The sequence below is a fragment of the Microplitis mediator genome, chromosome 10 (assembly GCF_029852145.1).
Source record: "Microplitis mediator isolate UGA2020A chromosome 10, iyMicMedi2.1, whole genome shotgun sequence".
Classification (NCBI taxonomy): domain Eukaryota; kingdom Metazoa; phylum Arthropoda; class Insecta; order Hymenoptera; family Braconidae; genus Microplitis; species Microplitis mediator.
The window spans coordinates 1,658,193-1,674,005 of NC_079978.1; the positions used below are offsets into that span (position 1 = coordinate 1,658,193).

Sequence of the window (15,813 nt, forward strand, 5' to 3'; positions counted from 1 at the left end):
AAAATTTTTTAACGGTTTCGTGACGTAAATTTGAAAAAAATCAAATTTAGCGGGATAAGATTTTGTGGAAGCTGGAGAACGGGTAATTTTTCTTATTTTATGTACTTTGGACTCTATTATTATTTTTAAATATTTAAACTGACATTTGAGTTCACTCGCAGTTTTTTTTTTTCTAAAATTTATAAATTTTTATTTGAACTTGAGAAATTAGACAGGTGATTAAATTTAAATATATTTTACTAAAATTTAAAGATATTAATTTGAAAATTGCAAAAAATTACTTATATCTATTAAAAATTTCAAAAAAAAAAATTATTAATTTTTGTAAAATTAATTTAGCTCTCGTATGATTCAAATATTTCCCGCCATTTTATTATTCTGCGTCACGTGATAATTGTCATGATTTTAATTATTTTTTTTTTATAGACACATGTGGATCTAGTGTTCTAATGTTTACATATTTCTTATAAATAATAAAAATAATAATTAATAATAACAATGACGTCAGATACTGAGGAAACAAATCTTTTAGAAGACAATGATCAAGTAAGTTTTTTTTTTTATTTTAAAATTGTGGTTTGTAAATGAAATTTTTTTCGAGTTAACCTTATATATTTGTATATTATATATTTGTAATATATTTTAGACACAAATACGTAAAGAATTATCGCACATGAGTTTTGAAGAACTGCATCAATTAAAAGACAAAGTAGGCGCCAAAGTTTACAACGAAGCGCTTTTTGGAAAAAAAAATCCAAAAAAACGTGAATTTAAAAAAAATACATACAGGAATTTAAATGACGACCGACCTGTGGAAGTTTCTGCCAAGAAAAAAGTATCGCGACTCATGAATGTGATTTCTGTTAAAAAACCTGTGGCAAGAGATCCCAGATTTGACAGACTCTGTGGCGAATTTAATGAACAGGCCTTCAAAAATTCCTACAGCTTTATCACGAAGCTCAAAGAGAATGACATCAAAGCGCTGAAAAAAGAACTAAAGTCCTCACAGGATCCTGACGAGATTAAAAAGATAAAATATTTAATTCAAAGGCTGGAGAACCAGTTGAGAGAAGAAGCCAGGAAGCAGAAACGTGAGCAATCCCAACAAGCTGAGAAAAAAGAAATTGTTGAGGCGATAAAAAAGGGCGAGAAGCCGCAATTTAAAAAGAAGTGTAAGTACTTTTTAAATTTTTATCACTATTTATTGTCAGTATAATTATATTTTGTCTGATTTATTGTTTGTAGCTGAGAAAAAAATTATTGATCTGGTATCGCAGTATGAAGAGTTGAAAAATTCGGGGAAATTGAAAAAACACATACAGAGATTGAAGAAAAAGAGAGCCAGTAAAGATAGAAAAAAATTAACGCACGATGACAATGATGACATGGATGATTAATTGTATTATATAATAGTATATATTATATTCTTAAACAAGACTTGTAATTTTTTATTGTTAAATAAACAATACAATAATTATTTATTGTATTTTATTCAAAATTCTTCAGTTTTATTCGAACTAAAATTAGAATTAAAAACTGAAGATAATAAATGATGAAAACGACAAGAGCCAACAAAAAAAGTTAATGCTTCAAAAAAGTTGAAATGTTGTAGATTTAAATTATTTTTTCAAGGTAAATAACGACAGGAAGTGTATCGCATAAATAATTCCAAGAGGACTTATATTTTTATATGTCCTTTCGGCTTTCAAAACTTTTTCAATTTCAAGAAATTGCTCTAGCTCTAGCTGTAGCTAAGCGCTGCCATACAGAGATAGCCAGAGTATTTACGAATGCACTCAAAGCAATTAATTTATTAATTATTATTATAACTTGCGTGGTACATTTAAATATTTGAAGGATAAATTATTAGAAACTGGATAAAAATTAAAAATCAGTCAAAATAAAATGGCGGCAGAATATGATAGAAAAATATTTAAAATATTAAAAAAAAACACTTGAGTGTTTGAACAAACCTTGGCGGGGAAATAATATGCAGAAGGGTGTCCTAATACACTTGGAGATTTGAATTAAATTGCTCCAAGTGTATTGCAGCCAAAAAACGTCACTTAACTGCTATTTCCCACCAGACGATGCCAGATGATTTTGCTCAGGAACTTGGAAGTTATCAGCATCAGCCATCAGCAACACTTTACACTACCACTGAACACTTAACACTTCACGACACCACAGACACTTTGCACAATTTAAATTTTACAACCACTGCACAATTTAATTAAACAATAACTATGAGCAACAAATTTATGGATAATTACACGACGCCACTAATACTGTGTTTCAATTCAAACGCAAAGTAGGATCTGGACTACTACTGCCACTATCGATGATACTGACTGCCGCTATCGAACCACCAGTTGATACAAAGCAATCGATTTTCCGATTCATTCCACCGCCCCCACTTTAGCAAAAATCGAACGTCGAATACAGTGACGCGCAGTAGCGCCAACTTGGCGCGAAATTTCAAAATTGAAATTTAATCATTTTATTAAAATTTGCTTGTGCTTTCGGAAACGCTCTAGCTCTAGGTCTAGCCAAGCGTTTCCATACAACGAGAGATAGAACTAGAGCATTTCTGAATGCACCCTAATTCTTCAATATGATTAGCAATTAAAAAAAAATTATACGCCCTTTGAGTTTTAAATTTAGTGACTAGAGCCAAAAGGGCGAATAAAAATCTGTCCTTTTGTAATTAGTGACGCGATATATGTAAATAAGTAAATAAATAAATCTTTGTCCCTTATTCTTACATTTATGTTGAGAATTCAAAAACTGCGCGGACTTGAAAAAAAATACAAGAGCATATGAGTAATCACGTGGTGCCATCGGTTGGTAATTCTCAGAATACATGAACTGCTGAGTTATAGAAAACATTAAACGCCAAGTAGTAGTTTATCTGATACATTTAAACTCCAAGGACGAAGTTTCGACTCCGTTACTGACTTACTGATGTCAGTATGTGGTAAAAAACGCCTATCCCATCTAGATTATTACAAAACGTCTAAAAATGTATTTTTGATTTTTTATACTATAAATTTTGACAATTATATTTAACAATAAAAAGTAAGTAACAAAAATGTCAGTGAATTTGACGAAGAATAATGACTCTCTGGTGGCTGCCTGGAAGAGTGTCGTCGATGACAAGTCATCAGTTAACTGGTAATTAGTAACATTGTAATTACATTGTTTATTGTTTTTTTTTTTCTAATTATTGGTTGTGATAATTGAATTTTATTATTATCAGGGCGGTATTTGGATACGAGGGTGGAACAAATAATTTAAAAGTAGTGGGAACTGGAGACCGAGGGCTGCAACAAATGATCGATGAATTAAATAGCGGAGAAATTCAGTACGCATTTTGTCGTGTCATTGACACGAAAACCAGTTTGCCAAAATGTGTGCTAATAAATTGGCAAGGGGAAGGTGCGCCGATAGTGAGGAAAGGGACGTGTGCCAACCACATTCGAGATATCGAAAGACTGCTGAAAGGTGCTCATATAACATTAAACGCCAGATCTGAAGATGACGTCGAAATTGATTTTATAATGGAGCAGTTGGCTAAAGCAACAGGATCTACTTACAAATTTCGCGAGCCACGTGGTAAGGATGTGGGAAATTCCGGACCTGTTGGTACAACTTACAAGCGAGTGATTCCAGAGCAAGAGATAAATGCTACTGAGAGAGACGAGTTCTGGCAGAAGGAAGAGATGGAGGAAAAAGCAAGAGTCGCTGAGGAGAAACGTCGGCTGGAGAAAGAACGTCAGCAGCTGGAGTTGGAAGCTAGATCACGGGAAGAACAACAGAGCAAACTTCGAGAGCAGGCTGCTGCTGCTGCTGCAACCTCTACAACGCAGGAAATAAATCAACGAACTCAAATAAAATCTGAACAACGCGCTCAAGAAGTCAAAAATTTACGCAATCAACAGCTCGCATCAGCAGCCGTTCAGCAAAACGGCTCCGATTGTGATGAAGAGCATAAATCACGTAGCGAAGAGTTGCGCCGACTGAGGAGTACTGAGACCCAACAATTGATTGCGCAGCGTACAATTAATGCGCGTGCGGTCTTTGAACAACATTCAGCCGCTGGACAAATGACAGCACCAACTTACGCTCATCAATCTACTCCAGTTCCAAAGTCTATTGTCAAAGAACAGCAGGCTAAAATTTTTGAGAAAATTATTGATTCAGCAAAAGAACCAGCATCAGTACCAGCGCCAGCACCGGTACCAGTATCAGCTCCAGTGCAGGCTTCAGTGCCAGTCTCAGCACCAGTACCAACTCCAGTACAAGCTCCCGTGCCAGTGCCTTCAGAACCAGCACTGCCAAAAGTCGATCTTATTAAAGAAATTCCACATGTTGAACCGAACCCACCCGAGACTAAGGAGCAACTTAATAATCAACAGCAGCAACAAGCTGTTAATAATATTTATATAATGAAAGATGATGTTGAACTGGAAAATAATCAGCCCCTTGAAACTATCGAAGCTGAACTTTACAATCAATTAAGCGCCGAGAGCGATTCCTATTTATTCTTTGATCCAAACAATGAAGGCATGAAAGCACGTGCTTTGTACGATTACCAGGCCGCCGATGATACCGAAATTACTTTTGATCCTGGTGACATTATAACACACATTGACGCTATTGACGAAGGATGGTGGCAAGGACTAGGACCTGACGGCACTTACGGCCTCTTTCCTGCCAACTACGTCGAGGTCATCGACTACGCTAATACTTGATAGACCAACTCGAATTATTGTTGACTCATTTTAACTCCATTCATTCATTAATTGATTGATTGATTGATTGATTGATAATATAACGTATATATTAAATAATTATTTGGTACATAGATATAATTCGCAGATCATTCAGATAATCGCTCTTTCGGTTTTTAAATTATTTATCAACGGTGCAATAATGGAATTGGTAATTTAGTACACGAGTAAATATTATTTATAATTTTTTTTACAATACTTTGAATAATTGCCACAGTAATTTTGAATCTTAACAATTGTACTTAAATGTTTATTAACATTTTAAATACCAGGCAATTGAATACTTTAAATTGGCACATTTGAATTGAATTTGAACAGCAAATAGTTGTCATATCGATTAAAATAATAATAAAATATATTTACAGACAGTAATTAGTTGAATATTTACAAATATTGTAATAATACTTCCAGACTAATCTGCACGATTACTTTTTTTAAAAAAATAGTTCTAGTCCAAGTCGATGAGGTTCATTAAAAAATTACTCCAATTATTGCATTTATATAAAAAAAAAAAAATAATAATTATAATTATTATAAATGAGTAATAAAAAATAACATGACAGATCTCAGACTTAACGACGCGGTATTAATTGTCAGTAATTCAAACAATAAAAAATAAAAGCAATGAAATTGTAAAAGCAAATCGTGGTGGAGATTTAAAATAAAAATAAATTCGTGGTAAAGAATTTTTTTATTCAGTATTTGTTGAAAAAAAAAAACAAATAAAAATAAAGTATTAGTGTTAAATTTCACAGTCTGTTTTTAATTATCCAAATATCTTAGCATTAATTTTATCGTCTGTAGCCAGCGTTATCATTGGGAGCGCCTCCGGTGGTATTTGCGTGACTGAGGAAAGCCAGATGACCTTTAGGACATTTGTTTGCGTAATGGCCCTTGGTGCCGCACTTGTAGCAAGTGACTTCTTCCAGCGGTTTCTGTGGTCCACGTGGAGGCGGTCCGTTGTGCATATTCATGAAATGCGGCGGATGAGGTCCTCCTTCTACTTCTTGTCTTAATTGTGTTTCTCTAACTTCCGGTGGCATTTTGTTGCAATATATGGCCTTGTGGCCGCTCTCGCCGCAGAAGTGACATGTGATCATAACTTTCTTGCCTTCTTTCGGCTGCAAGTCTTGCAGAGCCGGCAACTCAAATCGTGGGCTGCAAAATTATTCATTCATTTATTAATTAATTATTTTAAAACATAATTTTATTTAATAAAATAAAATAAACTTACTGCATAAATTTACAAGTGGGTCCTTCTGGACAAAATCCAGCTAAATATGCCATACATAAAACTCTTCTGACATGCCGATGACGACACGATGGACCATGTCTACAAAATCCACGATCATACCATGGGCAATCGCGCACTTTTGTCTCAGGATCAATGTGTAAAAATGGACATTCCTTATTGTGACATGCATCTGCATTCAAAATAAAATTAGAATCCAATAACAATTAAGTAAACTTCCCAGTACTAATAAAGTAGAGGTCAGTTTATTATCACGACTGGTCAAGTTACTGAGTATCCACTTCATTCTAAAATTTCGCTCCTGGATAAAATTTATCATAAACTAATGGCAGATTTTTAACGCACTCTCATACTCTTCTTATCAATCAACCTTTTGTGCAACAGCTAGAAAATTATTTTGATTGATAGTTTTAGTATTGAATTTTACAATTTAAAAAATATGACCAGTCGTGATTCTAAACGGCACCAAAATATAAGAGGACTGATTTCTAGTGAGTACTTTTCTACGCTGATTAAAAACGATACTTACTAAATCTTGAATAAAAATAACATTCAGGCATCTTGGTCATATCATACTCGTGTAAAAATTCGCACTGGTCACCCTTTTTACACAGACCTCTCAGCCAGTGCTTGCAAACAATCGTCCTGTCACCTCTGACATGTCTGAAGGGGCATGACGGCCCCTTGTTACAAGAGCCACGTGGGTAAAATTGGCACACCGCAGCAATGGATTCTAGAAAATAACAATTAATTAATTAATTAATCATAACAAACAAAATTCCATCCCTAAAAATCCAAACATCAACTTACTGTCCATGCCGGCAAAAGGAAGCGGCAAAGCTCCATATTGTTCATCCAACGCTACTTCAATATCAAATTTAATATCCCCGACGTCCGTCAATATTTCCATTATTAAAACCAATAATAATACAAATATACAACAAATTATTAGCTTTTGTTTTATTTTAATTCCACCGCAAGTTGTCAACACCAGCACGACAATTCAAATTTAAAAATACTTAATCTTATTCTTAAAAATTATTATTTTTACTCATCGTCTTATTTATTTCATATATTTTTCATTCACCCATTATCTAATTAACACATCAGTTACTCTAAATAATAATAATTTTGTACACAAGTAACATTAAATAAAACCTAGGTTAACTTTTTAGCTTCACCATTACTTTACCCACCATTTTTTGTATTTAATCACCACCATCTTCAGGTTCTCTACTTAACTACAGTTTAAATTATTATTCGTTGGTAAGACATTTAAAATTCATACGTCAAAATATATATAATATTCCATTTTCAAAATTTTCAAAATATTGTTTTATCCCACCCAAAATATCACCTCTAAATTCACATAAATTTCTAGCGCAATTTTTTCAAAATTCGAATTTTAAATTTTCGCGCGAAATTTTAAAATGTCTACTTCTATTTGAATGTTCAGAAGGTAAAAAAAATCAAAAATGCATTCGACTGATCTGCCGCGGCAGTAGACGGTTTGTCATATCCACATATATCTATATATATATATACATGTAAATATACATATATACAAGCCTGTATGTCCTGTGTGGTAGTATAGGCATATATATATAGGTAGAAAAAGGCAGGTGCCGAAGTTGGTGACGGTAGTCTCCAGTAGTCTATCACGTTCTGCTCGTACGGGTCGTCCGTTCTGTCTACGCGTGTCGGTGATTTTTATTGGGGGCTTATATTGTGAATTAAAACTCTGCTGGTGTCAGGTAAATATCCGGTTAAATAAATCTAAACATAAATAATAATATATTTACATTCACGCATCTATCTTCCTACTCTTATAAAAATTACGCTCATGATGAGTAATAATTTATAAATTTAAAAACCGTCAGTACATAATATGTAATTAAATAAAAATACTAACTCATGACGTGATATCTATTTGAATTTAATATTTAACTAAACACATATTACTTGCAATATACAGGGTGTGACTTGATAAAGATTCGCGCACGAGGAGTCTTAGTGTATGAGTACATACTAAGTTACTGAGTACATAAAAAAAAAAAAAAAAAAAAATTGGAGAGAAAGAAAGAGAATGAAATTTACGCCAGCTCACCTCGCCCGTCACCGTTAGAAAAATAATGTTCCGTTATGATAATAATAATTAATAACAAACTTTTTTTGTAAAGCTCATTTTGACAAATGATAATTACTATTATTGTTGTTAATAATATATTTTTTTTCCAGTTAACGTTTAAGTGGTTGATTGTCAATAAATACCCGGTTAACTGGTACGTGTGTCTAATGATCGTGTGTTTAATTACAAGGAGTAGAGTGGATTATTGTATGTACTGGTTAACAAAACCTGGTTATAATCCAACATATGTACATATGTATATTTGCGCATACGAGAAAGATAGAGAAGACATTTTCGCGCCGATACGACCACCCTATACTGCTGACTGCTTGCTTGCTGGTTTTATATTAAATATACCAAATTGTATACGGCATATGTGCAGTATGTGCACTATCGAATTTACTTTTAAACCGGCAAATATTACAATCATTGTTTAGGCCTTAAAAAGTTGTTTTACTGCATAATTTATAAGATAATTTAAAAGCTGTAATACTTATAAATTTTATGCCAGTGTTAAGATAAGACACTTAAGTCAGTATAGCAACGGGAATTTAGTGGACAAAATTTATTTGCTGCTAAGGAGATCGTCCACGGGTATGTCGACCATGCGCTCTCGTTTTTCCTTTTAACAATTCGTTTTATATCTATATATACATACATTACTAGATGTTATATACCGTCGTGTTTTAGTCTGAGTTTTAGTGATTCAGTCCGGCTCCATGCTAAGAATTTTCTTTAAATAGCATTAACTTGCTCACCATCATTGGCATCAAATTTTCGGTACTAGGATACTGCAATTACACTCGAAAGTATTCAAACTGAACAATTGTTTTAACTGATCGATCTAGAAAAAATATATATGTAATATATGTAATTATCTATTATCTGCATGCATAATTATCACAACATCGTACGAACGTGGACTTTAATTTTCTGCTTATCGCCAGACAGTATTTTTTTTTTAAACTTTATGTATTTAAAACGAGTACCAATAATTGGAGTAACGAATCGTTAATTAAGCGCTACTTTATTTTTAGAAATTGTCGTTACTAAAATTACAGTATCAATTGTCTATTGATTGCAAAAATTATTTTGCAGACTAATGAGTTTATTTTATTTTCAGATTTAAAATAAAATATCAAGATGTTGCAATTATCGCCAGCGTACATGGAGCGGTTCCAGCCAAACTACTCGTATATATTTGAATTCGAGCGTAAGTTTGAGCATGAAGATACACGTGACTGGATGACAGATCACTGGAAAAATTCAGTTTACTTTGGTGCCATTTACTTGATTGTAATTTATGCCGGGCGTCAGTGGATGGCCGACAGACCGAAGTTTGAATTGAGAGGACTCCTTACCGTGTGGAATATCGCGCTGGCAATATTTTCCATAATGGGTGTCGTTAGAACCGTGCCAGAGTTCTACCATGTGCTAAAAAACTATGGGTTCTACCACAGTGTCTGTGTGCCCAGGTATGAATTTATTATTTCATTTTCCTCAAGTTAAAATAAATATTTGTTAAATATGTTAAGGTAGTTCTGCATAATATTTGTACGCGCAGTTGCTAATTTTTTTTTCTTTAATTTTACATTAATTATTATTCAGAAATAACATCCATTAGTTTTGTTTGCTAAATGTGTCACGGTTACTTTACTATATTTATTTATTTATTTAATATATTATACAATGTAGGCGTTATCTTTGAAATTTTTAAATGATTATTCAGCAGTGATAAATTATTTAAGCTTCTAAAAAGTTTTAAAATGTTACAAAAGTAATTATTGTTGTTAAAAACTCATTACCAAATCTGATAAGGACACGGCGATGACGAAAATAAATTGTTCATACAATCACTAGATATGAAAAATATTTTTCGACTAAATGTCAGTTATTAGGAAAGAGATAATTAGTGCTGTCAAAATTTTTTCCCTATCAACTCCGATAGAAGATTGAATTAAGTCGCAATAGCATGGGAAGTAGATGCCTCCGGCGAGGTTGATTCGTTCATAAATTATACTTGTTATTTTTGACTAGCTGTACAAAAACAAACTATTTCCCAATAATTCGGGTCATTAATTTATAAAGTATATTTTTAAAATCCCATGGAAATAAAATAATAATTCATGGTTACGGTAAAAATATAAATAAATCTTGTTTTTATAACCGAGATAAGAGCCCAGAGTTAGAAAGCTGGGATTTTTCGAATCTTTAGAGTAAAAGTAAAAGTTTAAATGCCATTCAAAAATATAACTACGGTATTCATAATATGTCTATCCAGTTATAGTATTTTTTATTGGATTTTCATTGTCCACAATAACAGTAATAAAATAAAAATATCTCACAATTTTAATTAAATTATTCGACACTGAAATAATTATAAAAAAAAAAAAAAATTATCATTACAAACTGTCAATCATCAACTACCTTAACATGAATATATAAAAGCCGACGTATATTCCGGGTCATTGGGACATACTTTGAATTGCATATTTGTTTTTTTTTCGCAACTGTTTTAGTTTTATGTTTAATCGAGTATCTGGTTTCTGGGTATGGATGTTTGTGCTGTCAAAATTACCCGAGCTGGGGGACACCTTATTCATCGTGTTGAGGAAGCAGCGATTGATATTTCTCCACTGGTACCACCATATGACCGTGCTGATGTACGCGTGGTTCTCATACGCCGAGTACTCTGCGCCAGCACGTTGGTTCGTTGTCGTAAATTACACTATCCACGCAATGATGTATACATATTATGCATTAAAATCAATGCGGTACTCCCCGCCTACGTGGATCGCTATGATGATAACGGCATTGCAAATCGCACAAATGATTGTCGGGTTTGCGATAACTATTTGGGTTTACCAAATGTACGTATCGCATGGCCAGCGTGAATGTCATATCACTATGACAAACATACGCATAAGTGCTCTAATATATGTAAGTTACTTGGTACTGTTCGCGAAATTCTTCCACGAGGCCTACATGACTGACAGAAAAATGTCCAAGAGTATCTTCAACAAAGCCCAAGAAAGTGGACACGTCAATCAAACCAACCACAGTACTTTCAACGGCAAGCTCAAGAGCAATTAGAGGCTTGTAAGAGTAATTATTATTACTGTTGTTATTAAACACAGAGACAGTGTTACTATAAAATGGTTTACTTAGCAGATCTAGGACCTTAAGTCAAAGGACTACGCAAGAGCCTCCATTGACAATGCTAACGTCGGCGAATTATTTAAAATTACAACTTTATTTTTATTTTTAAAAAGAAAACGCACTTTAGCTATTAAATATACAAATATATTTATAAATGCACCGAAACACCTCGGCAGTGATACGAGAGTTATGTTTTATGATCCAGGGCGTCGCTCAATGTCCCAGCACAAATTTTATCAATTATTGTCAAGTGACAATTTATTAACTAAGTGGTAACTGTGAAAAGCGTATAAATATTTAAAACAAAAACGATTATGGATTAAGGATTATTGATTGTCTGTTGTGTGTGATGACATATATATATAAATCTATATGTAAGTTAAGTGGACAGAGACAGGTATTTAAAATGTGATCGTTTCTTAAAACCGGTCTCAACTTTACTCGTTCTCTTTCTCTATCATAATTGTTCGTGTGCGTATGCAACTGGCTCTCTTTCTCTATTGAGAGAGTCATCGACCACTTATATTTTCCCTTCGTGTCACGGACTAAACATTTTTTTATTATATATATATATATATACATATATATACAGTTTAACCTACTTCCATGTGCTCGTGAGTGACCTCAAGTAGTCGAATAATAACGAAAAAAAAATAAAGAAAAATAAATAATAAAAAATAAAAATAAAAATTAATTTAATTGTACATTGAACATCATAAATATTTATAACAGTAATTTGACAGTCCAATTGGCTGATTAATATTTGCATTTATTATTTAAAGTTCACGATCTTAAATACCATTTATTTATTTATTTACTTATTTATTATTATTATCGCTCTAATTAATCTTTTAACGTAATTTAATTATGTCAGTTTACGAGACTCGTAATTCAATTATATATCAACATCATCACCAGACGGTTATTCCATTCTGTTACGATTTAAATTAAATGACAAACATTATCTCGTTAGATTTTTTTAATTTTCTCTTCTCTTTTTTTTTGGCAACAATGATGATATTGAAACACGTGTTACATAAAAGCTATCTTGTTATTTTAAGTAGAGATTATAACAGAGTATTTATATTGTATATGTAACGATTATTTTTTGTGTTTACCAATACGATTACTCATTTGGCTTCCATCAACTTATGTGTATAATATTACATACACAGTATTTAAGTGACTGAAGAGATAAAAAAAACACATCCGAGTTAAGTCATATCTGTGGCACAATTTTTTTCCTATTATTTTATTATCATTTATATATTTTTTTATATATTCTATTCTATTGTATTGTATAAATTTTAAAAAACAAATGTCTTCTGTATTTTATGCGTGATATTAATTTACATAAATTGACACTGCGTAAAATGTAGTAATTAAAATTATTATTATTTTTAAAATAACTCGCTATTGACGTACAAAGCACACGAATTTAAAAACATCACGAAAAATATATTTTTTTTATGAGAAAGAGAACGGTAGAGATTTCTCCAGTGAAAATAATTTTTTTTTTAATAAATTTTGTGGAAAAAAAATTTCACGGATTCCATTATTTGAAATGTTATTAATCAGAGGAGAAATACTATAAATATATCAGGTGGAGATTCATGAATTTATTATTTCGATTTATAATTTATTGTGACAGCTAATTAACTAAAAGTTATTTCGGAGTAATTATGATAAAGTAGAGAGAGAGAGAGAGAGTGAATGAAAATTATGTAAATTGAATGGGCTGAAAGTTTATTAACTAGCGGAGCCTTGAAAAATCTATATTATTATTGACATTTTAAATAACTGTAATAATAATAATTATTATTAATATTAAATTTGGTCATTGTGCTATTAGCTTATAAATAAATGACCGCCCAAGTCAAGCGTTTCGCGCATTATATGTCTGCGAGTCATTTTAAATAAATATTAAAGTGTTAAGTATGTAAGTAATGTATAAGCGTATATTTAAAGTGTATGTATATGAATATGAATATGAGTGAGTTAAAAAAAAAAAGAGTGAGAAAGAGAATGAGGAAGATGCTCGTACGCTACTGTTTTAACTATAATTTTTTAACGCTGTCAATACTGCAATTAGTTTATAATAAGGGTACGTAATTGTAATTACAGATAAAATTTTGAAATTTTAATAAAAAATTAAATTAGTGCGCTGTAAAAAAGTAGGAGTGATTACGGATTTTATTTAAATCCGAATTCACTCCGTCACTCGGAAGTCCGGAGTTTTTAAAAAAAAATCACTTCGCATGCGGAGTAAATAAAAAATTGTTTTTTCAGGTGAGTGCGGAGTGATCTGGATTTTATTTAAATCTGCATTTACTCCGATTCGGAGTTTTCCTATTGAAATAAACTTCCCCTTGGAGTGAATTTCACTCCGAGGGGAATTAAATAAATACAGTAATCCGCTCCGCATTCACTCCGGATTTACTCCGGTAATTTTTTACAGCGTATGAGGGCTTACGGTCAGTAACTTAGAAGTAACATGTTTTAAATAAAATAAAATTTATCAGATTTATCGAGAATAATTAAATTATAAATGAAATTTAGAGGCTGATTTTATGAGATGGGGGCTACAAAAAAGTTGAGCAAATAAAATGTCTATTGTCTGAATAATTATTGCGCAAATGTTTGAATACGATGTACTGCTTGTTCTCTTACATATTCGTCCATGAATTAAATAGCTTTTTTGGATTGCGTGATTGCATTTAAATCGAAAATAAAAAAGTAGAGACCTAATTAAATTTGTAGAAGCATTAGATCTAAAGCGCGCAGGACGCGCCGCGACAATTAATCGATATGTATTTGTGTTCGCAAAATTTAAAAATTTATTTTCCGGTAGTATAAGTGTACTGTGCTTACAATTATTATTATTACTATCGCCGCTATTTATAGTATAAAAATTAATTTATTTGGCTCTTCAGTCTCCCGTCTCAGAAAAATAATTCGGCAGCTCAGAGTTACTCGCTTTATTTTTTTATTTAAAAAAAAAAAAAAACTAGCCTTCGTGATTGAATCTCATATTTTTGATCTAAATTATTGCTGGTAACAAAGCCCGTAGTTACACAATATTTTATTATTACAATTATTAGTATTATGTATTTGGGAAATAATTCAATCAACATGTTGGGGTAAATTAATAAAAAAAAGTCTCCCGTAGAGAGGCATAATTTTTATCTCTTAAGTATGACCATACGCATCTGGAATGTGTCTTAATTTTTGTAATTTAAATCTAAAATTGTACGAAAAAAAATAATTGCTAGTAAAAAAAACAAAAAAAAAAAATTGAGCTTTAATATATCATCTAAAACATCACAATTTGAACTTTTATTTGCACTCTTGTATTATTTAAATGCGAAAAATAAAAAAAGGAAACGTTATTCAATGATTTTGTTAATAATAATAATAATAAATAATAAAATTATATTTGTTATTTTACATTCAACTTTATGTTGTACACAAGATTCGCTATCATTTCCTGATATATATGTCATTATCTAGTAATAATATGAGGGGAGATCCACGTCAATAGTCATCATTATCTTTTATCAATTTTTTTTTTAAACAACAAAAATAAATAAGTTATTTTTTTATCTTGCAAGAATCGTTCGTGCAGTCGCTTGCCAATAAAATCGCGATAACAAAAATCGCATACCCCTCGTGTGTTTTGTATTGTATTAGATTTTAACTTACTCCGTATTCCATATTTACTTTCCGGGACTTAATTTAAATTCAATGATTTAATTTTAAAAAATAGCCGGCTTTGAATTGTCTTCTTATTGACGTCGGCATAATAAACGAAGTTGACAATGTGGTCTTTGGCATTTGTTTAAAACTAAAATATCCGTTTAAAGTCCAAGGCCTACTGCAAACCGGATATGTTTTTTTTTTTTTTTAAATGCGATTTACTAATTTTTCAGCACGAGTATCACATCGAGATGGTCATTTAAAATGACTTTTAATTTATTCATTGTTTAATTTTGTTTAAAAAAAGATTTTTATTTAGCAAGTGAAATGTTTTTACTAATTGCCCAAATAATTAGCTTTCAAAAAAGTAAATAATTGATTAATTGAAACTGGAAATTAAATATTTATGATACTGAAGTTAGCCGACGTCTAATAATTTTTTAATTTTTTTTTAAGCAATAAATTATAAAGAAAAAAATATTTGCAAAATTTACACCTGTCGTTTTTTAAATTTTCTACATGTACATATTTTTAGTTTTTTAAAAAAAATAAAATTATTCAGTTTTAGTATTTTTCCAAACGTCACTTTTTCCCAGACAATATTTTTTTTCTTCGACGTTAACGGCAACCGGTTTTATACTTAATTCATTATAATAATTTTTTTTATCGGTTTACAAATTTCGTGGGATATAAATATGATTTATTGTATACTAGCTTATTGCTGTACTGATAACTAACCGGTAATTATATAAATTATTTGATATAATTGGAAAAAAAAAACAGTG

General features: G+C 31.5%; 4 protein-coding genes across 5 annotated transcripts; 3 read left to right on the forward strand and 1 right to left on the reverse strand.

Moving 5' to 3' along the window:
• Nucleotides 1–397: 397 nt before the first annotated feature.
• On the forward strand, nucleotides 398–1,498 carry LOC130676671 (ribosomal RNA processing protein 36 homolog). Its single transcript, XM_057483088.1, has 3 exons — nucleotides 398–546; nucleotides 647–1,172; nucleotides 1,246–1,498. The coding sequence occupies exons 1-3, from the start codon at nucleotides 499–501 to the stop codon at nucleotides 1,395–1,397; spliced, it is 726 nt and encodes a 241-aa protein (XP_057339071.1). The 5' UTR covers nucleotides 398–498; the 3' UTR covers nucleotides 1,398–1,498.
• Nucleotides 1,499–2,897: 1,399 nt separating this feature from the next.
• LOC130676658 (drebrin-like protein) lies at nucleotides 2,898–5,522 on the forward strand. The gene is made up of 2 exons (XM_057483068.1): nucleotides 2,898–3,174; nucleotides 3,260–5,522. The coding sequence occupies exons 1-2, from the start codon at nucleotides 3,092–3,094 to the stop codon at nucleotides 4,752–4,754; spliced, it is 1,578 nt and encodes a 525-aa protein (XP_057339051.1). The 5' UTR covers nucleotides 2,898–3,091; the 3' UTR covers nucleotides 4,755–5,522.
• On the reverse strand, nucleotides 5,466–7,285 carry LOC130676670 (cleavage and polyadenylation specificity factor subunit 4). The gene is made up of 4 exons (XM_057483087.1): nucleotides 6,856–7,285; nucleotides 6,575–6,778; nucleotides 6,028–6,217; nucleotides 5,466–5,951 (listed from the first exon to the last, which is right to left on the reverse strand). Exons 1-4 carry the CDS (start codon nucleotides 6,953–6,955, stop codon nucleotides 5,585–5,587), a joined length of 861 nt encoding a protein of 286 aa, XP_057339070.1. The 5' UTR covers nucleotides 6,956–7,285; the 3' UTR covers nucleotides 5,466–5,584.
• A 369-nt stretch (nucleotides 7,286–7,654) lies between these two features.
• On the forward strand, nucleotides 7,655–14,626 carry LOC130676668 (elongation of very long chain fatty acids protein 6). Of its 2 annotated transcripts, none has more exons than XM_057483083.1 (3): nucleotides 7,655–7,799; nucleotides 9,297–9,648; nucleotides 10,693–14,626. In XM_057483083.1, the coding sequence occupies exons 2-3, from the start codon at nucleotides 9,317–9,319 to the stop codon at nucleotides 11,264–11,266; spliced, it is 906 nt and encodes a 301-aa protein (XP_057339066.1). In that variant the 5' UTR covers nucleotides 7,655–7,799; nucleotides 9,297–9,316; the 3' UTR covers nucleotides 11,267–14,626. The 2 variants fall into 2 exon arrangements, with proteins under 2 accessions (XP_057339066.1, XP_057339067.1); XM_057483084.1 differs by lacking the exon at nucleotides 7,655–7,799 and adding an exon at nucleotides 8,370–8,767.
• Nucleotides 14,627–15,813: the final 1,187 nt, after the last annotated feature.

Coding starts and splice junctions, on each gene's coding strand:
- LOC130676671 (XM_057483088.1), top strand. CDS start 499: ATGACGTCAGATACTGAGGAAACAAATCTTTTAGAAGACAATGATCAA. Junction 547..646: donor TTTTAGAAGACAATGATCAA/GTAAGTTTTTTT, acceptor AATATATTTTAG/ACACAAATACGTAAAGAATT. Junction 1,173..1,245: donor GCCGCAATTTAAAAAGAAGT/GTAAGTACTTTT, acceptor TATTGTTTGTAG/CTGAGAAAAAAATTATTGAT.
- LOC130676658 (XM_057483068.1), top strand. CDS start 3,092: ATGTCAGTGAATTTGACGAAGAATAATGACTCTCTGGTGGCTGCCTGG. Junction 3,175..3,259: donor GACAAGTCATCAGTTAACTG/GTAATTAGTAAC, acceptor TATTATTATCAG/GGCGGTATTTGGATACGAGG.
- LOC130676670 (XM_057483087.1), bottom strand. CDS start 6,955: ATGGAAATATTGACGGACGTCGGGGATATTAAATTTGATATTGAAGTA. Junction 6,779..6,855: donor TCCTTTTGCCGGCATGGACA/GTAAGTTGATGT, acceptor GTTATTTTCTAG/AATCCATTGCTGCGGTGTGC. Junction 6,218..6,574: donor TTATTTTTATTCAAGATTTA/GTAAGTATCGTT, acceptor TTTTGAATGCAG/ATGCATGTCACAATAAGGAA.
- LOC130676668 (XM_057483083.1), top strand. CDS start 9,317: ATGTTGCAATTATCGCCAGCGTACATGGAGCGGTTCCAGCCAAACTAC. Junction 9,649..10,692: donor CACAGTGTCTGTGTGCCCAG/GTATGAATTTAT, acceptor CAACTGTTTTAG/TTTTATGTTTAATCGAGTAT.